This window comes from Bombus vancouverensis, chromosome 5 (assembly GCF_051014615.1).
Source record: "Bombus vancouverensis nearcticus chromosome 5, iyBomVanc1_principal, whole genome shotgun sequence".
Taxonomy (NCBI): domain Eukaryota; kingdom Metazoa; phylum Arthropoda; class Insecta; order Hymenoptera; family Apidae; genus Bombus; species Bombus vancouverensis.
Window position 1 is genome coordinate 9,908,823 of NC_134915.1, and position 25,648 is coordinate 9,934,470.

Sequence of the window (25,648 nt, forward strand, 5' to 3'; positions counted from 1 at the left end):
TGATAAATGTTCGGCTTGGATTTTCACCTATAATTCTTCCTATCGATCGTAATGAACACGTCATATAATGGACGCCATGGTTTATGCATCCACTAGGAGATAATCAGCTATTGTGTTTTCATGGAAAAAAAACCCAATTCCTTGTGGAAGTCTCCTGTGTATTTCGTGCAGAGAAATAATAGAAATAGTTGTTAAACGCATGGTAGTCATTGAGCATTCTTGCGTGAGGTGCGAAGTGTGTTAAGTGAAGAACGAGTGTGCACGTAAGTGTGTACGAGCTGCGTAAAGGTTTATAACATCAAGGACTTATGTTTGTAAAACGAACTTTTTTAATGAAATCAATGACGAAAAAGATGGTTTTGAGTATGTTTTGTGGTGCTGACGTTGCTATTAAGAATAATATTCACGACGAACTTTCCTAGGCATAGCCTTCGCGTTTTAAAAAAGACTGCATAGAGACGTCAAACGAGTATGATGTGTTATTATCTGAAATACAGAAAAACTCGAAGACTCCTCGCCTTCTCATATTAAATAGGCTAAAAAAGTACATTTTAGCAAGACTATCTACTTATAATAAACCTTACGATAAACTTTTGTATATAAAGTTTAAAAGAGATATTTGTGTTCCGTAGAGCAACAAGAATTGTGTCACTACACTCTGTTAAATTAAAGAAAGAAAATCTCTGCAACATTTAAAGCATGTTTATTTTTAACTTATACATGGACTTAAATGCTCATGAATTATTAAGAAAAAGGAGCTTTTCCTTTGCTGAACATTGTTTCTAGCAAAACAAAAACTTTAGCGGTATTAGATATAATCTATATCTACTTGAAGCAAGAAATACTTGAAGTCTTGCAGTAATAGTAGATATATATTGAAAACTTCTATAAGACTTATAAATATTTTAATTAAACTGCATAAGGACAATTTTAATATTAAACATTTTGACAAATGGACTTTTTAATCTTTTACCACAGTGACTTAAATCGGATTTTATGTGCAATCTTCTGAACTTTTCTTCTCATATACTAAAAATGTTACTGCATTATTTCCTACTACGTAATTGTTATAAAATCTACAAGATCCATTCAAATATGATATTGTTCTTGGACAAGTATTATTGCATACTGGATATCCATCTAGTAAGCCCTTTTTTATATTTGCGTTTCAGAAAAGGTTTAAAGGCACCAGAACTGCATTGGCTCTCTCTTCATACAAGAAAACCCGAAAAATCCAGAAATACAAAGCCTGGATGACGGGACAAGTGACAACATACTTTTGAGCAATAGTGAAAGTGATCAAATAAAAAGTGAAAATATGGACAATAATACAGATGGAGACAACTTAAATCTGAGCTGCGGGGAAAATGACATAGTGGATGAATTAAAAATTGCTGCAGATGAAACTTATGATACACGTAGTGAAGTTTCATCTAGTAGTTCAAATTCTGATTCTAGTCAACCAAGCATAAGCTCTGTTTCAACAAAATCTTCACGTGGAGATAATAAACGTAATCGAAAAAATAGGGGGAAGCGTGCTAGATCCAGAGATTCTAAATCTTCTAGCCCTGAAACAAAACGTGCAAGATCTAAGGAGAGCAAAGGAGTTACTAAGAGCTATGATTATGCAACAAAATTAAATTACTTGTTTAGAGATGCAAGGTTGGATATTTTTTAAAATACAAATCCTTTTTATATATATTTCTTTTTACAAAACTAATGTGTGAATTATAATTATGAACTACTACTATCTGAAATTACTTATAAATATTTAGATAAGTATAATAATATAAAAATGCCAAGAACATGTCTTAAAGTTTTTTTTATCAGATTTTTCATCATCAAATCAAATAATGCTGAAAATGTCACACTATCAAAGGCTAAAGGAGTATGGAGTACATTACCCCAAAATGAAGCCAATTTAAATCAAGCTTATAGAGAATCCAGAAATGTTCTGCTTGTTTTTTCTGTGAAAGAATCAGGGAAGTTTGCTGGGTTTGCAAGACTGAGTACAGAATCTAGAAGAGATGGAGCACCAATTTCTTGGGTTTGTATATTTAATTTAAAAAATATATATATCTTTGAAGATTGTGTTACATGTTGCTAGGAAGGAAGTTTATATATATTTTAGGTACTACCACCTGGGTTGTCTGCAAAAGCTTTGGGTGGTGTATTTAAAGTTGATTGGATATGTAGGAAAGAATTACCATTCACAGCAACACTACATTTATATAATCCATGGAATGATGGTAAACAGGTGAAAATCGGACGTGATGGGCAGGAAATCGAACCAAGAGTTGCAGAAGAATTATGCCGATTATTTCCAGAAGATGAAGGTACATGAAAGTATACAATATTTTTCTGCGAGAAAAAGAATACAATTGTTATAACTTATAATAAATCTTTTAGGAATTGAAATGACCCCTATTTTGAGAAAATCTAAGGAAGCAGCAAAACATATTATGAAATCTCGTTCATATCGGGATAATAGACCTGTTAATAGCAGCCCTAGATTTTTGCGCTCAAGGGGAGGCAGAGGACGTAGACTTTTCTTAACTTCACGATCTCGTTTAGCTTCATTAGCTAGAGGATCCCATTTAGTTGGTACTGAACATAGAGGATCAAGAGATCATCATCATCATCGGTATGCTACTTGGTTCAATCGAAGTGATTCTCCTTATTCCAAGTATGTACGTGTTTTGACATATGTCGTAAATCTAATATGTTATTTTTGATAGAAATGAATTTTATAGGGGATACGGTAGCACAGGATTGGGTGTAGCTGCTGCAGCTGAAGCATATGTTGCAGATTATATGCGTACTATGCAACATCAGCTGCCTCCTCTACCTCCTTATGCTGCACCTCATCCATATGATTCTTTACCTCCGCCACCGCCACCACCTAGGTATTACGATGGTTTACCATTACCACCTGATTACAGTGCAGCAGCATCCGCACTTGAAAAACGTAGTTACGAAAGGAGTGTAGACGAATTCTTGTGGAGAACAGCAAGTCGTCATAGCCGACACAGTGACCATCGATCCTCTCGTGATCATCATCATAGATATAGGGACCGTAGATAAGAAATTTTGAATATTATCTTCATTCACCTATTCTGTCATTTCTTCATTCATGCACATATAGTAAGGGTTTTCAAGGTACCGTAACACTTATAATCATGGCAATAGTAAATGTTTAATTATCATGTGATTATTCGTACTAATAATTCAGAAAGAAGTAATTTAAAGTTTTAATTGTATAGATAAACATATTTACATATTTGAGTAATACTTCGTTTTTAAGAGAGTTGAAATATCATTTTAGATGAAATAATACGAAATTGTAAAAATAATTTAATCAATTTTTTCTTTTACATAATATATAATAAAAAAGCTGTAAAACTGATTCACAATTTACCAGCTCTTGTGTTATATGCATTTAGTATCAATGAAACATAAGTTTTTTGATTAATAGTTCACTTAACTTAGTTTCTAATTTTTACTACTTATTTTCTAATCTTTTCATTATATTCAATTTAAACATATATATACGTATATTTTTGTAATTTTTACATATGTTGATATATTTGAGCTTTTTTACAAATAAAGATATTGAATTGTGAATCAACTAAATCATGATAAACAACTGCTTTTGCATTATCTAATATGCGAATTTCTATAATCGAATTGTATCATTTTAATATAGACCACTGCCGTCAATAAAAATTTACTTTTCCAGCACTCCAAAACGATTAAAACGAATAAACTACTTAATATAAACTACAATCTTTTCACAAACAAAAATTTATGAAGATAATCAATAGCAGAAAAAAATATTTTGGTCATAATTAGCAATACGTATCACTCATAAATTGCATGTAATTATCGCTATTAAGTACAGAAACAGCCTAACATTACGAATTTACTGATTTATATAGTATGTTTTTGACGTTATTTCGTAGTAAAGATTTTAAAAAAATTAATTGATTTTGCCTCTTTTTCACCTTTTCAACAACATCACGTTCAATCTTTTCTTCATCATTATGCAGGAATAATGGAACTAAGAGATAAGTTTTATCTTTTATTCCACTTCCACAGGCAATTCATGGACGGATGTTTTAATGTTGGCAGTTGATGACTGTCACAATAATCTATTCAGTTTTAATTATGTCACTTCAAATACAATTTGTAAAATGCATGCTATGTGTTATTTTATACATTGCAGTTTGCTTTTTTTTATTAAAAATAAAACAGGGTACTTACTTAACACAATATCCAGTTTCGTTGTTTTTAGTAAAGTATAATCAAACAAAGAAAGAATGTTCTGTAGTTTCTCAATCAGTTAATAAAATAAAAAATCTCAATCAGGTAATAAAACCAATCAATTTAGAAATAGAACTTTTAGAACATGATGAAATGAAAGGAGAATTAATAAATTTACAGGTAAGCAATTAGACGTTTATACTACTTGAATATAGTATATAAAATATATATGTGCGTATACCACCAGTATTTTTTTTTTTAAATAGGAATGTGCAATTATTCTGCAACAAATTTCGAATGTATGTATGAAATATAATTTAAAAACTCCTTTGATAAAAAGGCATTTTTTATATAATGCAGAACATAAATCAATGTACTGTTGGATTCGCAAAGTAGCTTCAACAAGTTTTACAAAATTATTTGCAGATATGAAAAATCGTCCACCCACGCGAAGCTATTATAAGTACTTATAGTTTTTATTAATTATTTGTACAAATAATTTTTTCAATTACTTTAACTTGTAAATTATTTATAGAGATGTAGACATTTTATCACCACGAACATTAAAGGAATTGCAACTTTTATCAAATGATACAAAAATATTTAAACTTCTTGTCGTACGAGATCCTTTTCAAAGGCTTGTGTCATCATATAGGTATATATATAATTTTCAGTATTTCGTGCATAATTAATTATTAAATAACATTATATCTTTTTACTTTTAGAGATCGAATAGCAGATAATTCAAAACATACTGCACAAGCTTGGATTTATACAGAAAAGATATTCCGTTTTACAAGACCTCAATTGTTTCATTCGAATACAACAACTGGTAATTTTCAAGAAAAAGTATTTACATCTGATAAAAGGTATAATGATTATAAAAATATCTTTATTCAATTGTTAATAGATTTTAACACATACTTATCTTTTGTGAAGGTTAAAGATAGTACCAACTTTTAAAGAATTTTTGGAGTGGCTTTTACAAACCTCTGAAAAAGATGATGTTCATTGGACTCAATACTATTCACACTGTGCTGTATGCGACGTACGATATAATTATGTCCTAAAGTTAGATGATTATACATATGGACAAATTAATTATGTGTTCTCTAAATTTGGTCTGGATAAAAATAAGGCATATTTTCCTATGTTAGGGGAAACGCAGGGTGGACACACAAACTTTGACATTACATGCAAATATTTCGCAAATTTGACACAAGATATAGTTTTAAAATTGTACGAAAAATATAAAATTGATTTTGAAATGTACAATTACAATATTAATCGGTATATAAATTGTGCAAAGAAAAGATTCGTTGAAAAAAAACCATAATTTAATAGAGAAATACAATATTTTGTAGTAGGAAAAATGTATTTATTTTTTGTTGGTATAAAAATGCATTCCATACTTATAATCCATGAAATTAGATACTACAAACATAGCACTATGTATTTTTATAAATATCTGTAAAAATTAAAATACATATTCAAAAATAATTTCAGTAAAATTACTATTATACATATGTCACCTGTTCCTGTACTGTATCATCATATGTACTATGAACTTATTTACTAATGATTGTATTTTTATTTATGAATTATATTAACAAAATTATATGAAAATTTAGATTGCAAAATAAACCACATAAGAGAATTACTGGAACTGATATGTATGTACACTTTTTGTACAAACATATGTTTCTATATAAATTTAATTGATTAGTGTATTGATTGCAAAAAAAAACGTAATTTGTCAACTTTTTATGAGGTATATCAATGTATTTCACTTACTCACTGCGTAGTTGCAGCTATTTGTATGTTATCATCATGTACAATTAAACAATCATCATCTTCTGAATTCTTATGTATTTTAAAATTTGATTTTGCTTTATCAGTATCATTATTTATATCACTTTCAATAATAGAAATATCATCATCCACATCATTAACTTCCAATTTTCGTTTCTTTGAAGATACATTTTCGTCAGGAGTTGCAGTTTTACGTTTCTTTGCCATATCTGATGAAACAGCCTCAGTTTTAGCCAACATTACATTATCATCAGATGTCTCCACCTGAGTAAAATTTTTAGTTTATATATATATATTTTTAAATTTCTAAACATTAATATGTGCATATATTATTTTACTTACCTGGCCATTTGAAGTAGATGGTTTCACTAAATCATTATCTTCTTTAGGTTTAAGATCCTGTTCTTTGGCTAAAATTACGAAATCAGGACTATCACCTTTTAAACTTGGTCGTTCTCTATAGACTATTGTTACAGTTAATGAATAATTTTGTTGGAAATCATCGATTTTAAGAATGGTACCATCTTTAATTCCTAATTCCTCTAGGAATTTATTATTATTGTCTTCTGTTTCCCCTTCCTCACTGCTAATAACAACAGTACCAGTACCATCTATTATAACATCTGGAGCAATCATGTTTAACCTATTTTTTAATACTACTTCATCAAGTTCCTTGATTGTTGTTTTTGATGTATCGATTTCTAATATGGCCTGTGGTGTAGGTGCACAAACATAACATTTTGGATTTGGTGGATTAACATTTTTTTCTGGTACCAATAATTGATTTCGATGATTCATTTTTGAACGTAAATATACAGATTTACATGCTTTTAAATTATTCTCGAGAATTCGGAATGCATGGAGAACAACTAAGCCAGCAACTATTGCGTTTGTAGTTGCGATTGCAGGAATTATATTCCCTGCCATTGCTGTAGAATATTAATGAAGTTAGAAAGATTTATAACTGTTTCCTATCATAGTAACTAATAATTATTTTCCTACATTTTATATCAAATCTTGTCTTCTGAGGTATACCAAAAATGTAAGCTCTTATATTGGCACATGCAGCAACAAAATCCATTGAACTTTGGTCATCTTTATCCCAAACCAAATGGTTATTTGGTGATTTTTCTTGTAAATTTTTCAAATTACTGCTTAAATTTTTGATTGATTCAGCAAACACTGCTCCACATTTGGAAATACTCCAACGTTGTTGATCTTTTAAGCCAGGTTCATTAACTTCTTTACTGCATCCTGGTACTATATTATAAATATTTTAATAAATACACAAATTTTTAGTCAAATAGGAACTGAAAGCAATTATTTTACAGACCTCCATCTGGTAATTCTTTCCAACTTAAAGGAATAGGTGGTCTTCTTTTCTTCCATAAATTATCCATACTTAGTAAATATTTTATATCATCATGAAATAACTTTGTAAATAATTTCTCTGAATCATAATTACACGATTGTGCCCATACTTTAGTTGATATTCTATCAACATTTCCTTTTTCATTTGATTCTGAATTTAAAGCACCTTGGCCTGCAGAATCTGTACCACACAATTTCTATATGTGCATATTACTTAAACAATTTATAATAAGTTTAAATATTACTATTACCTGATGCTTCTGGGTCAGCAGTATCTGGAGAAACATCTTGATCAGGATCTTCTTCACCAAATAACTGACTATATAAAATTTAAGAGTACTTTCTTTATTGTTTTATATTCTTTTTTTAAGAGAAATATTAATTTAAAGTCTTACTTGAATAAATGTTTTGCCCATACTATGCAATGAATTGGCTCACTAGGTGTATTACGTATTGTACAACCAGGGAAAGTTTTTTGCGCAGCTTTTGGTGTGCATTCATAACACTGACTCAATCCTTTTTTTATAAGTTCTACTTGACCCTCATAACCAGCTGTACCAGATTCAATTAATGGTACATCTGCTGCTAAACACATTCTATTTACATGATTCCTAGCTGCTCTGTTATCAAGTGCATTCATAACTAATGTGAACTTTTTAAAGAATGATACTCCATAATCAGAACTGTGAATGTAAAAATACATAATAATATTATAAGATATAATATTATTTTAATAATATAAGAAAACTTACCTTGTAATACTGTCATGGTAATGAACTATTTTTGCATCAGGATTAAACGTTAGTGCTGTTTCCCTTGCAACATCAGCTTTTGATTTTCCCACGTGTTTCTTTTGAAATAAAAATTGTCTATTTAAGTTGCTAACATCAATTGTATCTAAATCAATCTGAAAATAAAATTATACGTTGATTAGATGTTAAAAAATAATCTTTTTACTATTTTAACAATAATGATTTCAATAACTTTCTTTGTAAAATCATAGTATCAATATGGTGCATTGCAACAATATAAATGCCGGTTTCAAAGTTTGGCCAAGAATGAATAACAGCAAAGGAGGGAAAAATGCGTAGGTTAGAAAGTTATTACATGTTTTGATAAATATTAGCATACTTACAATATCAATATTGACAAACCCTGTCATAACTAGATTTTTTAATATCTCACATCCAATTCCACCAGCACCCACAATAAGCACTTTACTTTGAAGTATTGCATTTTGTAAATTTTCAGTGAATACTCCATTAATGTTGGCCGCCATTTTTCAGGTTAAACACAACGACTCATACAAATGGTGAAACGTCGTCTATGGCTATAAACGTACTAAGCTACTAACGTAGATATAACATGACACATACATGCAACCTTTCTGTATAGATATATATAAAGAGGAATATATATAAATGTATATTATTTGTTGAGTTTTTTAAATGTTATAGTTGTATTGAAGCATAATTACTTAACTCTAATAAATAAAATAAATATTTTATTTTTAATTTTATTTATTTTAACACCGCACGAAAATTATTTAAATATAGTTACGATGTAGGGAATTTACAAAAGTATGAGTACACATTCTTCTCTATTAGTTTGATAATTTTTTCAACCGTTTGAATTTGAAAGACTTTCCAAAACAATCGTAGTAATTAGTTAGGAGTTATAAGAAGTTGACAATATGAATAGTTCTGGCGATTTAAGTCAGATCTCTGGTATGTAAATTGTTGTCTAATTAAAATCTTTGAAATTGAGCATAATATAATTGTATAATAGGAAAAGATTTATAATATAGCAGAACAAATTTCATTTATTTTTAGATATTTCCCGAATTTCTCGTTTGAATTGTAGTCGAATATTTGGTAGAATAGATTCATTGCAAAACTTATTTGAACAACAATGTAGTTTGAGTTACAATACAAGCAGAAATACTACAAATCAAGAATCTAACCATTTAGAAAAAACTATAAAATGTCTTGCTTCATGCGAAGATAGCATAGGAGAACATGTAAAAAGCAAAGTAATTTTAGAATGCATAAAAGAGGCATCAATGAATGTAAATGGGATATTGTCTGATGATGTTGCTTTTAAACTAAAAGGATTACTTTCAATTCATGAGCTTAACAAATATATGCATTTGCCATCTACATCAAAAAATATACAAGAGGAGTTATGTATTTTGGGAATCACAGATTTGCCAAAATTTGATCTTAGTTATGAAGAAATACTAGACATTAAATATTGTGTGGAAACACTGCTACGAGAGAAGATACATGAATTTATATTAAGGTTTATCATTGTTTAAAATTTATTACATTTAAAAGAGTAAATCTAATAATGTTATGTTATATTTTAGATATGAACAATTAGGAGGAAACCTGAAGGAAACTCTAAGATCAATTGATGGCAATATGCGTAAAAAAATGTTTGAACCTCATGAAATACAAATATTCCAATGGAAAGATAAAATTGAAGAATTATGTGCTCAATATGAGGCAGATATTATGAAATGTAAGGCTTTGATGAATAAATGGAATACCTTAAAATACAAAGATGTAAGTAAACTTTATTTGGAAAAAGCAGAACACATATTATTGCAAGCGCAAGTTGCAGAAGTGCAAGCAAAGATTACAAAGTTGTCATGTATTATAAAAATGTATAAGGAGACCCCAATAACGATTGATGCATTCAGAACATTAAATGTAGCCATAGATAAGAAATTATTTGCAATACTGAGTGAAATTAAAGAGAAGGAAAACTTGAAAAAACAATATGAGAAGTTACAAAACACAGAATATAATGAAATCTTAAAAACTTATCTACATTTTTGCAAAGCTATCGAGAAAAAAAAACAATTATTAGAAAAACTTTAAGTTATTTGCCCAAAAGAAAATCAATTTTGAATGTATTTCTATATAAATTTATATCTTGTATAAAAATGAATATAAATATATATACTGTTTATGTGTACTTTCTGATATCACATAATATATATATATAAATTTATATATATATATGTATATATATATGTATATATGTATGTATATGTATATATATATAAATTTATTTCTACCCATAAAAGGTATTATTTTCAGACATTTTCATTTCTATTACATTTAAATAATATTTATTACAACTCTTTAAGTTGTGTTACCTAGGAGTAAATAGATAAGAACTGTTAAATTTATTAAATTGTATTAGGAAGAACATATTCAGAATTATGAAAAAGTTTGTTTCATTTATTCACTGTCTGATAAGGCATGTTCATCATGTGAAGTGATAAGAGGTACACAATTTTTATCAGCAAGCATCCCATGTTCAATTAAAAAGGCTTCAACATCAGAGGCATAAAAATCTACTCCTAAATAATCTGTTACATGAACAAAATTTCCTATAACTTGAGCAGCTTTATAAACTAACAAAGCTGGAACTCCTTCTTTCTTAAAATGTTTACTGAGTCCAGCTACTGAACCTGTAACAAAAGTAATGTTATATATCATAATTTTGGTGATGTAAAAGCAAATAAATGTTTCAAGTACAAACCTAAAATTTTACAGAATTTCACAAAGGGATAGTTCTCTGCGACGGATATTAAACAACCATTCATAGCCTCACAGCCAGGAACATTAGGTTCATAAATATGAACAACAATTGTCACTGATTTGTCTTCATTGTCGATTGCTTCTAAAAATTGATCAGCTGTTTCCAAATTAATTACTCTACGAAAACAAAGTTTTTCAGTTCTTGCAAGCATCTCTTTCATCCTTTGTTTTTGATATTGTAGAAGAAATTCATCGGTTAATAATTCAGCGAGATCAGGATCAGTTTGCATAATTTTCTCTTTTTCTTCATCTAAAGAGCTACGACATGTTAGACTGAGTTTCTTTATTAATTGAAGTCTTTCTTTTTCTTGTTCATCTCTTTTTTCTGCTTGCAGTTGTTTATATCGTTGCCAATCCTTAAAATACGATTAAAACATATTGAAATATACATTATAGTTCCAAATTTTCATTAAATATCGCAATCACAATCTTACTTTTATGACACCCTTGGGACCTGTATTGCTGGAAGTGCCATCCCATTCTGAAAACGATGGTTCTATGGAATCCGTAATGATTTGTGAATATTTTTCATCTTCTGTCTCTTTGTCAGAGTCTGCAGAATCATTTTCTTCGTCTTCGCTGGAGCTACTACAATAATAGTGCAACTTTTCGCCTAAAATCTTATCTTCCAAAGTTGACATGTTTAATTATATCGTTGTGAAAATAATTTACACTATTTATTTTACTGATATTTCACTTGAGTATTGTGATAATGGAGAAACCCTACAATGTTTATGTCATAAAGTTGTTTATTGCTTAATACAAGTTTGTGTAAATAACATTAAAATACTATGTAGACAAATATATATTTTAAATTTACCTAACATTACATCTCAATCTTATACTTATTATACAAGCAACACGAAGTGATTATAAATAAAACTATATTATTTAAGTCTGAATAGACAAGAATATTGGCTTCGAAATGTCAATATTCGTAATTAACTTACGAAGACGCCGTAGATATGTAAGAAGTAAAAACACAGACGAGATATAATATAGACCTGATATTCAATGCTGTTTCATGTTCCACATTTTAGGGATTGCCAAGTCGATAGTAAGAAGTTATCTAATTTACTGGCTTATGCACTTTAATATCAAAATACATCGATAGATGGAGTTCATACCTAATGTCGTGTTCCACCAGGTAACGTTACACAAAATTAAATTTACCAAGCAAAACAGCAAATTTAGTTTCTTTTGTTCTCACTAGAGGATATTACTTATACGATAGCGTGGTGAATTGCACCGTTTTTGAGTGCTCATAAATCGCGCGCAATTATTACGTTTTGTGAATTGTAGGTGAATTTGTTAGAGTAATGATTGTTACATAGCGTGATTATTTGCGAAACATGGTGAAGAACGAAAATTTCGTAATAGAACTCGGTATTCGTTCGTCGTAACGTAAATCCACGGTTTCCAATAACAAGGGGACAAAGCAAAGAGAAGAGCAAGGTTATACGAACGCTTTTTTTCTTCGTCAATTGGTAATGTACGATTTTTATGTTCAAAAAGCCAAAATTTATATCTTGAGCCTTCCTATGCATTACTTATATTCATTCTATATACATATATTCTATTATATATAAATATATCTGCATTACAATGTATATTTCATTAATTCATACATATTAGTAACAGTTACATATTGTCATTACAAACTAACGTATACATACTTATAAGAAGTGGTGTACTCTGTTATACCTGATAAGTAATAAATCTTCAAACCATTTCCAACGAAGGTCTCAAAATATAAAACTTTGACCATTCTATCATAAAGGTTATATGTATAAAAATATATTTTTAGCTCTAGTTAACGCTATGTGTATACCTATACATATATAGATATACACCTAAATCAAGTCACAAGATAAAATATATATTTATGGTTAACGTATGATAATAATCCATTTAAACAAACACATAGTTTTGTAATCAATAAGAGTTCAAACAGAACATTGATTAATATACAGTGACTCCCGAACATAACTATTGGAATATTTAATATGCATACTTTTATTAAGTAATTCAATTTTACAACTATAGAATATTTCGCAGAGATTACAAAATTAGTTAAACAGTCAGTTATCCATTATATTAATAAGTTCCAATATTCAATGAGACTATCTTTGCCATTAATTATGTTTCAGACCATTATTCAAGCCGTACACTAATTTCTTTCTAATTTTATGTCTTGTAAGTTGCCTTCTAACTTCTGTATTTTATTCTGTAAACGCATGTAAGATGTAAACACATTTTGAGTCGTGTCTCGATACGACGTTAATGAAGTTTCACAAATGTTTCATATAATACACGCGATATTATACATACAATTTTTCTGTGATCAGTATTCATATACATTCGTGAGCAACTGTATGTATTTCTATGGTTCGAAAAACGTTTCATAAGCTCTTTCGTGAACTCATGGTCCAGACTGCGTCTTGCACGCGGCGCGGCGCTGCGACTTGTCGCGCGGTTTCGCGTCTCCGTAGCTTTATTACCGTAATCCCGTGGCGTCGATAAGCCCATTACCGCGTGTCTCTACCGATGTCTGGTAATGTATGCGCCGGAACGTAATAAAAATCGACTTACACGAGCGACTGGCTAGCCTCCTAGCCAAGCTTTCCGCGTAGGGGACGCGTGTGTACCAACGCTGGCTTCTATCGGGCGGCACGCTTTTAGGTGTCGCTAAAACTTTAATCAAAGTCAGATTAGCCACGAAGGGACGACACCGTGCCACGGTGGCTGGGCTCGGGAGGGGGTGGGAAGGGGGCCGGGCGTTTTATTAAACGGGACTTGATTAGGGGTTGCCAAGATCCTTTCAGAGTTTGTTTTCGACTGGTTTCCAGGGAGCCGCTTTCATTACGCCCGGTTTCGCATAATTGACGCGATCGTTCGCTAGGGGAAAAAGTTGGCCACTCTATCACCGGCTCGCGTCTTCTATTGTCACGCCGGAAATTAGAGATTATTCATCTTTTTTCTTGTATCCTTTGGCGTCTTTGTCGTGTCTTTTGTTTATAGCTTTGTCTTGAATTTATTACTGTTTCAGAAAAAATCGTTTACTTTGCATGGCTTCCTAGCAATATTAATTACGTTTCCAAATACGTAGAATACTTGATAGATCGGAAATTGAAAGAATTTTTAGATTCTGGACTGATTAACACTAGTATGATAACGATCTCCTAAAAGCAAAGCGATTAAGGGATAACTTGGCGTGAAATACATTTGGGCGTCAGCATAGGATGATCGAAAGTGATATAGTCTTTTGGTAATCCCTGTAATCCCGGGAGTATAGCTCCGTGGTCGTTTCCCCAGGCAAACCGTCGAACGCGAGCCCCACACACTGCGATGTTTGTATTCTCCCCGTGGTAATAATCGGTTTCGATCATTCTTCGAGCGTGATGATCCTTCCTCTGCGACTTCTTCTGTCCACCTATTAAATTCATGACAATACCATATCTCTTCTTAAATAGAAAATAATAAACCGATATAAACTTTTCCTTACTCAGTTAAAAACTTCACCAAAATAGACATTTTTTTACTTTAATACGATATATCAAACAGTAGTCGCGATAAAAAATTTCGTAAAATTAGATTCAAAATTTAACATACGCTATGTTAGGTATTCATCGTTGTTTGATAGAAATAAGTTTCGAACTTCGAAACTATAGAATTCGATTTAGGATATAACGCACTGACTGCTCGATGCTTATCGTCGTTTCGGTGTTAATAGATGCAAAGAGAAATTTCTAGAGGGATTTATCTCTGGGAAGATTTATTTAAATACGTTAGTTTCGACAAAATTTCGTCGATTCGAAATTTAACACGCGCCCTGGCCGATATTGGTGGTCGTTTGAAAGGAGAACGCCAAAAGAAAAATCTCGAGAAGGTGTACGTACGTATTCACAAAGGAGACGAATGTCACGGGGGGCGGGGGAGAGTTGGCGTAACCGCGCAATAACAACCCTCGGCGAAGTTGGGGCAGAGGTTGACGCAGTGCTGGCGGTGTTTACGTCGCAGGGTCTCCACGCTCGACTCCGCCTTCCGTCCCCGTTCCTCCGGCTTAACGCTAATGAATCTGATTTGCATCTGATCCCGACCGATCTTCGATCCTCCCCTCGACCGATCCGCTGCCGGATTATTTAAGGATGCTGCCGTGCGTCGTACGCGTCTGTGATTAATTACGCGATATCTGTTCCGGACTACGTACCGTTTCCGGCTCGAACGAGGCTCGCTATCGGTGATTTTGCCGGTTTACTTGTTTCTTCTACTGTTGATAGTGTCAAATATTGGATAACGTCGAATATTAACGCTAGGGCTACCGACGCGTCGTACTAGCCGCGACGACTAACGTACAACATTTAAATCGGAAAAATTAGAAACAACAATAAAAGCTTGTGATTCTAATGAATTTTTTGTAAACTAGCTAGCTACGGAAGTAGACTTTTTAATCTTGCAAATGTAATTTTTCTGTTTCATTTCTTTTTGTTGTTTATTGTACGTTATATGAGTCTTGCGATTATGTTTGACAATATAACCACTGAACCTATCTTTGAAAGAAAACATGGAAAATTGGAAAGTTCTCATTTAGGAGAAAAGATTTACTCTCGTCGACAGATAAGTTGTTTAAAAAAGTATTATGAGTAAATAATCGAGTAGAAGTTTGCGGTTCTATTCCTGCCGCGGTTTATAACAAATTGAAAGAACTTTGTCGTAAATAGATCAATCAATTAGTTTTTCGGTTATCGCGCACGCTAGTTTAAAAAATTATTAAACGCGGCAGATTAGAAGGTTACTAAACTGAAGGCGAGGAGAAAAGATAAAAACGAATTACGTTTGTTCTTCAAGACTATATTTACATCCCAAAAAATTCTGTATAACTAGTAGTTAGTTTAAAAAAAAAATCATAAAAATCATTCGCTTCTATTGTCGTAATTAGAGAACCACCGCTTAATCGAAAGATATACGAAAGAATACTTTTCAGTTGCCAAATCTCCGAATACGTACCGTAAATCTATAAAATTTCTATTACTTGTAAACCAGAGTTTAGTTATTTTTCCTGCTATGCGAGTATTTTAAGGAAGTAATATTTTAATGTTCGGTGTAAACGGATTTGTGTAACAGCTGGTAAAAATGAGATTGCAAAGAAAATAAGAATGGATGTTTTCGAGATCGCTTTGCAAACGCTAATAAATCGCCAGTGTCAGGTAGAATAAACGATTTTTATTCAGGGAACGGGTCAGTGATCCCCGGGTGTTTCTACGGATGAGTATCGTGTCCAGAGAGTAAATCGTTTCCGTAACAAAGCATCGGTTATTTGACATTTTACAAACGATGCCGCTTTATACGAATTTGTCCGCTAACGTGGAAAAATAATCGGGAATATAGACGAAGTTTTTTACGTATGAAAGGAAGGTAGACAACGCGTCGATTGAATCGAGAATCCTTTCGTAGAGGCTGCAGCTCGTTAAGCGTTGAGTTACGAGGGAATAATTAGATAAAAGTAAACCAACCACGAATTTATGTTGCCCCGTTGGATTCTTCTTTCCACGAGGAAGATTTACGTGAAAAGAACGACGATTCTACGGGGATTCGTTACCTCTTTCCACGACAGGTTCGTGTTTAATGGGCGGGGTGCCCTGCGGATACTTTCACGCTGCTCCGCCTCCGACGCGATCACGTTATTGTCCGGACATGAAAACTCGTCGTTCCCTTTATCATACATCACACTGGAAAAACGACGCACTAAATATTTTCACAATCTTACGCGAAGTAAAAAGAAGGAAAATTATCTGGATGGTTTTTCCTGGAGGTCGAGCACACTCGCGGGACGTCGCGAAAAACAAGCAATTGCGCGAGATAACAGCTTCTAGAAAATTAACGATGTTGTTTACTGGCTTCTTCTCGAACCGTGTGTCCTGAGAAATGCAAGATAATTTTTATTGCGATCGCAATTAGAGTTCTTTTGTCTTCTTGGCTTTTCTTTTCGGATGATAAAAGTAAATGAATAATATCGAGGCTACAAATCCGGTCCAGTGTGCTCGATCATTCGTTATTTAATTAAAAACCGACTTTGTATTACGGCTGTTCGACCCTGTTCTTCGTTTATGGTTACCCTCGGTCATGCTTTCGATATTAACGCACCGCGGTGACGTCGGGGATCCGCACGTGCTAACCACTCGACTTGTAACTAGTATTATCAAATAATGATTTAACGTTCTATCAAATTTTTACATGATATTATTTTTTACATAGTATTTCCACAAATATCTTTTATAAATATTATAAATATCATATAATGGAATACAAATAAATATTTGTTTTACGTACTAGATATTTTATCATGTACTTGGGCTATTTTATACATTTCTTTCATATTATATGTATTCTGTAACTTTTCAGCTTTCCATAAATTGCATAAATATGTACAAACATCTGCAATCTATTCGTCACTGACTAAGCCGCTTCGTGATACACAAAGAGCAACGAAAATTTATTGATTTCAAAAATTTATCGATTTATTAAATTTCAAAATTTATTGATTTTTCCCATCGGACGTTTCTGTTTCTATACAAATATTTAATCTCGGTATATTAATCCAGTGTGCACGTGTTACCAAATGGTGTTTCGCGTTAAATGGCCACCGTGGCTTTACATATATTTATTCGTTGGTTACTGATTCTATTTGTTTAGGACGAGCAGGGTATGAAGCGTCAGAATTGGGCCGTAAAAAGCTAACGATCGTAGAATTGTCATCGTTGACACGGTATAATGCGTTGACTTTCGAATGGGGAAGGGGAATTTGGGAAGCACGTGGCCCCGAAAGATGAATTAAAATCGCGCGCCGGTTCAACGCCGAATATTCCGCACTTAATCACGCCGCTTGACACGCGGGATTACATCGCGCGTATAATCGGATAGAATATCGTATATTAGATTTTATGGAGATTGAAACTATCTTCAACTTGTGGGTTACCATTATTAGATATTAATCCAACGGGAGTTGGTGTGACTTTTCGGTGATTTATCTCGTTCTTTCCTCTGTACTTAACCCGTTAACAGTGTAGCTTCGGGAAAGAATCAGACGAATTATACTGTTAGAAAATTCTCATCGTGAGTGTCATCGTACACAATGCAATTTATTAATTACAAATTAAATTAACAAATATTACTTGTTTCTTGTCAAAAGTTGAAAGTATATGTGTTCGATATTCGATACCAGAAATGCAAGCTATCTTGAGGATAAGGATTAATTGTTTCTTAAATCGTTCATTCGGAATTCTTTATCATTTTATTACATCGTGAAAAGATTATCCTTGAAAAATAACGCGAATCTATATTGGAACGATTTATATTAAAACGATCCACGTTGCAATGATTCATTGATTATTTTCTTAAGGACGGAGCAACAAAAATATGTGAAACATCCAAGTAATTACGTTAAATTAACGATATCGAAGCCGTAAAGGCTTAACTAGAAGCTTCCCGTAATGATAAATTGGATCCGCAACGAACCACTGACTCGATCGAATAAAATACTCAACTTCTCATATATTCACCATTCACGCGATCGTTTGAATTTATGGCTATAGATATAGGATTCCGTGGAATCGGGATTAAGAATATAGTGGCTCTAAGCACAGGTCCGTGGATTACGCGTGTTTACCCGGATTTTTCTCGTGTGGGACGAGCGCTCGCGCGCTCCCATATATCCCGTGTTCTTTCACGCTTATAAATAAAGTGGCGCGACGCGCGTGTCCATGGAAAAGTCGTTTTTCCCCGAAAAACGACGGAATCCACCACGGTTTGGTATAACGATCAAGTTGTCACGATTGTTCGTTTCCAGTTCATAAAGTCTCTCCGCGTACAATGGTGGCTAACTAGGCGTGGTTCGCTTTGAAGAGGGTCACCTGGTATATTATGCGCTGGCAGGGCGCATGTATGCGTGTACGCGTACTGGGTTTCACACCCAGCCACATCTTTTGACAGGTTGATACTTCGCTACACGAATGTAACGCGTGTCAAGAACGACAGGGTTGCCTGTCATGACACTGCCCTTGCGTACCCGAGTAAAAAGCTTCTGGCTAATAGTGGAAGCTTAGTGACTTGTTTCTTACCTATATCGATAACGAAGAAAGGAATTGTTATGACGAGACACTTTTGAGATTCCTTCTTTGCAATTAGAATTAACTTAATCTTTTATCAATTCCGAACAGTGTACTTCTAATCTTAAGAAGCATCTGAAGTTTGAATCAAATACGAAAGACTTGTTATCGCTAATATTTTTTCTGATATTAGATGTCTTTTATATTTGCGAAAATGGGACGAAGAGAGAAACATGAAAACCGAGGAAGCGAGGTTGAGCATTACATATTTAATTATTTGATTAATATCAAAGAATAATATGGAATGGAATAAAGGTTCGATCTTTTGGGTTGGAAATAGTTCGATGATACAAAGGGCTGTTTCATCGTCGATTCGGATGCTGTTTTGTCCGAGGGATCCTCCTACTTTTCTGGTCAGAATTTTTATCCTAGCTCCTCATCTCCGCTATTCCGCGCTTCTTGACGCGCATATATACATACACCGACAAAGTGACAAGTTTTATCTGCGTGGGGAGATCTCGATAGCAGGCTGATGTATACACGTGGGCGTGGCACTTCCAAGGACCAAATTATAGTCCTGCGATGGATACGGGGATGCTAGGATGGCATCAGGCCCGGGAGAGATACGAAACTGCCTCCTGAACCTAGCTATTTCATTTTTCTCTTTCTTTGACCTCTTTCCTCCTCTCTCGTATTTCCGACATTCTCGCCCTGCTTTTCCTTCTCGATGACAGGTGTTTGTTCCCGAAGCTTACGTTCTCTTTCTTCTTGTTATTTTCTCTGTCCTGTATAACGAAGCCTTTCCGAGAAAATTTTCATCTTACACGAAGTGGAATCAGCCAAGACGTTGTCTCTTTGAGTTCGAATACTTTCGGATGAATAAAACGTGATTTACGAGAGGTTTATGCAATTTTTCATCGCTTCGTCATTACCATCGGGCGAATAGCTTTCACGAACACGCGGCCAGCAGCGGAGTCGATACAAAAACCAGCTAGCCTTGTTACTCGTCGCTCGATGATGTACCTTTCATCGAGCCAGCCCGGTTAAAGAAAAGCACACGACATTTCATTGCGAGGCATTAAGCCAACTCGGCGTAGCCAGTTAACGTCCTCGATTAAATTGTCTGGAACATAATGCGCGTGTAAATGCAATCGCGCAGCATAAAACGCGTTAGCGTTATACGATGAAATTATTCTTTAACAATTGTATTTATTACGACGCTGTTGTTGTTAAATTATCGTAAACGAAATGGGCATAAACGATGGAGAAAATTGGCCGAGTCGGAAACAATGTTAATATCGCGTCGTTCTTGTATAGAAATTACGAACATGCGAATTTGCACGTTATCTGTAAAGAAGTGACTGAATATTTTTTCCTTTCTTTCTATCATAGCTATCATAATAATTTCTGTATAACTATCTATATGTCGGGTTAATGTTGGAATTTGCCATCGTGGTTATAGCTGATATTTGTTGGTACAAATGTGATTATTACAAGAGGCTACAAGTAACAGCGGCGTTCGGATGGTCGATGACAATGAATTCGGGTTCGATAACGAATCCACGGCCAACGGGACGACGAATGCGATGTGATACACGATCCTGGTGTCATTCCACGTGCAAGTAGTACTCCTCTGAATAGACTCTCTCTCAGTCCAAGTGGAACTGCCCTTATATAGTCCTCTCCCCACCTCTCGGGTCAATCTTTGTTTTTAAGGAGAGCTTATAATTATTCCATACCTCTGTTAGATATCACGTCCCTCCCGTGATCGTGGCTACGTTCAGTAACTCGTTATGTCACTTCGAGCCCAAGCCCATCGTCATAAAATCGGATTGGAACATTAAAACTATTTCTTATTTTTTATTACTTAAGTGTAGCTATAGTAAAAGTCTGGACTAGGGTATTGGGGTTCTCCCCAACATTCCAAAAGGGAGGCTCCGATGTCCTTTCATCTCCGACACATATATATATATATATATATATATATATCTGTATGATATAAAAGATACATAATGATCAAATGAAAAATATTAAGAAATAAGTTGAACATTCATCTTTTCCTGCGTGTCTTGCAAAGAAGTATATTTGGATGTGTCGCCAAATTCTGTTATTTTCCATAACAAGCGATGTATTTAAGAAACACCGATCGCCTCGGGTTTTGGCAAAGCATCCTAAGAAGATTAGTGCCATCGACTGGTATTACAGTCCCATCTTGATTCGACGTCGGTGCAACCGATTTCGTATTATTCAGTTTGGATTAGCTGGAGCCCTGGAAGCTGTGAAAAGCCCTTTCGAGCCAAGTAACCGATCATCCGAGTTTTCTTCCAAGCATTACGGACAGTTTTTCTTGCCGCGCGGGTCCGTCGTATATCCTCGAGATCGTTGTTTGTTGCTTCTGCGGATTAAGCGCAACCCTACTGGGTTTTCGGATTCCTGGATGCGTTACGAGACGACTTTGTCGCCAGGGAACAGCAAAAGATCCTTCTTACTTTTCCGCCGAAATGATCGCCATAACGATGCACCGTCTTCGAATTTCTTTTCACAGGACTGTGAATACGAAAAAATCCACAGATTTTTTCCGCTTTCGCTTGCGAGTGTTCTTTCTAGTCGATCTGTTATCGTATTTCAAGGCTTGCATAATGAATATCTTATCGTCAATCTGAAAGACCGTTTTCTTTGACAATGGTTTGGTAAAATTCAGGGTTGTCTAATTTAATCTTCGTTGCTCTGTTATAATATAATTCGACTGAGAATTTCTCGAATGGATGTTCGTGGAAATGGTTGTTTGGTGAAAAACACGAGGTCCAGCGGAGACCACCCCGAGGTATGCGGTAGCCAAAGATATTCTTGTATCTTCACAGGATCTCTATGTTTTACAAGGCAGCTGTGTATCGTCCTGCATTGTTGGTCCTTTATGTACCGCGGGCTTGGTTCGCTCGAGTGGTCCAGCTTGACTTCGCGCGCCGTTTGTTCTCAGGTTCGAAAGGAGCGAGCCTTCCCCGTGTACATCGTCAGGATCATCCTCCACCTTGTCGGCTTAGCTTTCCAGGATTACAAGGATTTCTTTATTCTCTTACCGCCCTGTCCCTGCCTTCCTTTCCGATTCTCTTTCCAGATGATTGACATCCTCTCGTCTCTGCGACCGAACCTCGTTTACTTCGGCACGGTGATCTGCGACGCGTTTGACTCTTTTCACTCCGTTTGTAGACGCATTCTTGTTTCGAGGATTCTTGAAATATCGAACGTTAGGAAGCAACGATCCGGTGCATCGTTTCAGGAAAAAGAGGCTCGACCACGTTGAAACGGACGTTTCGTTAACGATCCGCTGCTAAAACCGGCCGCGGTATTTAAATTTCGTTTTTTCCCCATCTTTCCTTCATTTCGTCTCTTTTGCTCGTGCTCGCGACGGTTCAAGCGAGGTGATTCACAACCGGCATTACAGTCAACGTCGATCGCGTTGCCATTTATATAGCCGGCGAAGAAACGATGATCGGGATCGTGTCCCGTAGAGGCGAGTGGGTTCGAACCGAGCCGGGCCGACCTGAACGAGATAAACGAGAAACGTGCAACAGGCGTGAATGAAACAATGGCGGGCCACGTGTCGACCAATCGGAGGAGAGGCGAGAATCCTACCCTGCGTGTACGATCCGCTGTTAGGTGGAGCCTTCTCGCGGTAGATCCGCGCGATTCCTCGATCATTTCGCCGTGTAGATCGTCGTCGCGTAGCCCTCGGTGCCTTTTTATGAATCCTTAATTCCACATGGTCGCGACCAGTTTTTTCTTCCTTCGTACGCGTCTAACGAATTCTCGATAGCACTTGGCCGACTCGAAGAAAATTTCAGCGTCGGCATTCTTCTTTACCTGCAAGAAGTTTCATATTTTTAGAAAATACAGCGTAAAACTTTGATTTTTTTCGAATTTTTGGAGATCCTTTCTCTCAGACGTTTTTACTTCAAGATGATAGAAATGTTACAAATATATTTTTCGTATTAACGTTCGAAATATATAGTCGAGGATCACAATTGGTCCGAATTTGAATACGTCGACTGTGTAGGTAACTGGGGATTGTTTAGTGTTGCGGGGATAGTGTTAGCGTACGCGAAGTCCGTGCACGTCGGTGTAATTGATCGACATCAAGGGGGTACATCACCGGCAGATGTTCGAACGCGCCCTCGCCTCCATCTGTCTCTTTCATAAAGTTCTGCGCTGTTGTGTGGCGCGGGGCCCGCGCTCACTGCGCCTACATACCTGCGCGAGTATACGGGGTGATTGCCGAGTTCCATTCACCACTGATAGCGTAATTGAATTTCGTACGGGAGGAGGAAACGTTGACAGGATGAAAAATTGCGTTTGTCCGGGAAGAGTCGCCGGACCAGTCTTCGAAGCTCGATCTTTTGGAGACAAAGTAACTCGTGTTACTCGAATCTTTCTTTCCTCTCCTGCATTTGTCATGATCTTACGTCTCGTATAGACGTATAATAAAAGCAACGTAGTTGGAAATGTCGTAGATTCATAGACTCGTCATTTGTAAAATAATCAAAGCCTAATGTATCTTTAGAGAAATTACGAGATCGTACTTTAGTTAAACATTCGTGCTGTCACGCCTTTTCGAGTATTTTACCGCGTATCACCCGTTAGATCCGCGTAAGTTCGGTACAATGGCTGGTACAGTCGGAGGACGGGTAGGTATACCTAATAGGCACCTTTATACCAGAGATTCAGGTTCGCTATGGGAGGCGTGCCGCGAAAATTGCGTCATTTTTCACGCTCGCGAGCGCTCCCTTGACCGATTCAAAAATTCGCGCGCCACCTTCGTCCTGGCAGCCAGACGAGGATAGCCCAAGAAGAGGGGTGAGAAACATCGTGGAACGAGGATGGTACAGTAGGGAGGATGTGTGTCTTGCTGCGCTCGATAAGATCGCGAGTTTATTAATTAAGCTCTGCAGTTGGATGAGCCTTTTGAATTCCGTTGTAAACACGCATCGGGCCACCACTCTGGCTTGTCGGATATTACGCGTATTCAGGCGTCCAGGAGATGCCTCTAATTCGATGATCTGCGCGAAGATTCACCGAAGATACTTCGACACGTAAAATATTTTATTCGTACGTATGGCGAGGAATTTTGATGTCGAGGAATGCGCGAACGTTAACCAAAAGTTAAGCTTTTTCTTTAGGATTTTCCTCAGGATATACGCGAAACTTAAACGTTATTTTTTTCCTCCGTACATGCCGAAGACACTTGTCTGGAAGGGAAAACAACTGGTAGATGTCTGAGGGATACAATGGAGCTGGAAGATTTTCGAAAGCATCCGATATAAAAGCAAAATAGCGTATCTCGGCATCGAGACTGATCATTATGAATTTCGTGCGGTTTTTTCGGCGTAATAAATTAGTCAAAGACGCTCATCAATTTTATGACGGGAGTCCATAGAGAACCGATGCCTAAAACATGGTCCGTCCGGCACTGCCAGTTCTGGATAGCCTCGAACGTGATGGATGATTTTTCTTTCCCATATACACATGCAGCCGAGATAGGGCCGTCCAACGATCTTTCTACTGGCTCTCATTTGCGCACATACCTACATGCCCACCCACGTGCGTGTAACCACGCGGCTGTGTGCGCACGCGTTTCGCAGGGAGACTGCAAGCCAGACACATTAGCGAGACCACGGCCGCGATTCATGAATAATAAGTGGCGCGAACCGACTCTGTTTTGATCCTTGTACCAGTTATCCCGTGCACCGGGATACTGTAACGAGATCTTCTGCCTATTTTCCTTTCGTTAACTTCTTCTTCGCACTCACGGAGTTAATTGTCGAACCGAACCGTTTTACTCGACCCTCCCTTCATGATCTTCCGTGTACGCCCGACTGTAAGAAGCAAGTAGAGATATATTTATCGGACCACCCACCGAGGTATTTTCGATACGTCAAGATTCGCTGCTCAATAACATCGAACGAGATATTCCGCGTGGGGCACGAATTCACCTGACTCGGCTCGTCAAGACGATCAATTCGACGAAAATCAGGGGACCAGTCCAGGCAGGAATTCCTACCACCGATGGCTATTTACATACGTCGATCACAAAGAAGGGATCGTTATTTTGGCCCACGCGAAGGACTCTCGCGATACAATATTCATAAGCGATCCTCTATCGTTCGCACGATCGCTGGTCCGATTGTTTTCCACGCGATGGCGCGCGCGAGCGAGCCAGAGGCCTACACCATTTGACGAGGACGTAGCCGTTCCCGCAATAGACAAAGGAGAGAGGAGAACAGGGCCTTAAAGGACGAACAGTCTGGACGACGGGGCTCAGAGAGGCCGAGAGAGTTTTACACACGTAAGGAGAGGATCGATATATCGGTATACGGGCGGAGGAATGATAAATGGCCGTGTCGAGAGATGTGCGGATAACATAATGAGACGTATTGTGCCGGTGAGGGACCCACGAGGACCGAGCTCGTTCTCCCAAGACCTTCTGGG

The 25,648-nt window shown here is 35.7% G+C and overlaps 5 protein-coding genes and 1 long non-coding RNA gene across 11 annotated transcripts in view; 4 read left to right on the plus strand and 2 right to left on the minus strand.

The window, feature by feature from the left end:
- The first annotated feature begins 50 nt into the window (after nt 1–50).
- Ythdc1 (YTH domain containing 1) lies at nt 51–3,983 on the plus strand. 5 transcript variants are annotated; one of them, XM_076618809.1, is made up of 6 exons: nt 51–805; nt 1,173–1,662; nt 1,831–2,047; nt 2,132–2,336; nt 2,410–2,686; nt 2,754–3,983. In XM_076618809.1, the coding sequence occupies exons 2-6, from the start codon at nt 1,319–1,321 to the stop codon at nt 3,082–3,084; spliced, it is 1,374 nt and encodes a 457-aa protein (XP_076474924.1). In that variant the 5' UTR covers nt 51–805; nt 1,173–1,318; the 3' UTR covers nt 3,085–3,983. The 5 variants fall into 5 exon arrangements, with proteins under 5 accessions (XP_076474924.1, XP_076474925.1, XP_076474926.1 ...); XM_076618810.1 differs by having other exon boundaries at nt 2,410–2,644; nt 2,739–3,983; XM_076618811.1 differs by having other exon boundaries at nt 2,410–2,644.
- A 5-nt stretch (nt 3,984–3,988) lies between these two features.
- LOC117163784 (carbohydrate sulfotransferase 11) lies at nt 3,989–5,763 on the plus strand. Its single transcript, XM_033346488.2, has 5 exons — nt 3,989–4,443; nt 4,530–4,726; nt 4,799–4,918; nt 4,989–5,132; nt 5,203–5,763. The coding sequence occupies exons 1-5, from the start codon at nt 4,135–4,137 to the stop codon at nt 5,597–5,599; spliced, it is 1,167 nt and encodes a 388-aa protein (XP_033202379.1). The 5' UTR covers nt 3,989–4,134; the 3' UTR covers nt 5,600–5,763.
- Uba2 (Ubiquitin-like activating enzyme 2) lies at nt 5,583–8,800 on the minus strand. The gene is made up of 9 exons (XM_033346418.2): nt 8,582–8,800; nt 8,199–8,353; nt 7,842–8,129; nt 7,698–7,765; nt 7,409–7,627; nt 7,078–7,335; nt 6,418–7,004; nt 6,058–6,339; nt 5,583–5,731 (listed from the first exon to the last, which is right to left on the minus strand). The coding sequence occupies exons 1-8, from the start codon at nt 8,723–8,725 to the stop codon at nt 6,058–6,060; spliced, it is 2,001 nt and encodes a 666-aa protein (XP_033202309.1). The 5' UTR covers nt 8,726–8,800; the 3' UTR covers nt 5,583–5,731.
- Nucleotides 8,801–8,893: 93 nt separating this feature from the next.
- On the plus strand, nt 8,894–10,454 carry LOC117163791 (uncharacterized). The gene is made up of 3 exons (XM_033346501.2): nt 8,894–9,173; nt 9,279–9,747; nt 9,815–10,454. Exons 1-3 carry the CDS (start codon nt 9,140–9,142, stop codon nt 10,329–10,331), a joined length of 1,020 nt encoding a protein of 339 aa, XP_033202392.1. The 5' UTR covers nt 8,894–9,139; the 3' UTR covers nt 10,332–10,454.
- Nucleotides 10,455–10,676: 222 nt separating this feature from the next.
- On the minus strand, nt 10,677–12,125 carry LOC117163797 (phosducin-like protein 1). Of its 2 annotated transcripts, none has more exons than XM_033346525.2 (4): nt 12,011–12,125; nt 11,495–11,783; nt 11,002–11,416; nt 10,677–10,930 (listed from the first exon to the last, which is right to left on the minus strand). In XM_033346525.2, the coding sequence occupies exons 2-4, from the start codon at nt 11,699–11,701 to the stop codon at nt 10,698–10,700; spliced, it is 855 nt and encodes a 284-aa protein (XP_033202416.1). In that variant the 5' UTR covers nt 11,702–11,783; nt 12,011–12,125; the 3' UTR covers nt 10,677–10,697. The 2 variants fall into 2 exon arrangements, with proteins under 2 accessions (XP_033202416.1, XP_033202405.1); XM_033346514.2 differs by having other exon boundaries at nt 11,881–12,102.
- Nucleotides 12,126–12,327: 202 nt separating this feature from the next.
- Nucleotides 12,328–25,648, plus strand: part of LOC143302713 (uncharacterized) — a 113,725-nt gene continuing 100,404 nt past the window's right edge. The window contains exon 1 of the long non-coding RNA XR_013058440.1: nt 12,328–12,547. This is a non-coding gene — a long non-coding RNA (uncharacterized LOC143302713). The remainder of the gene's footprint in view (nt 12,548–25,648) is intronic.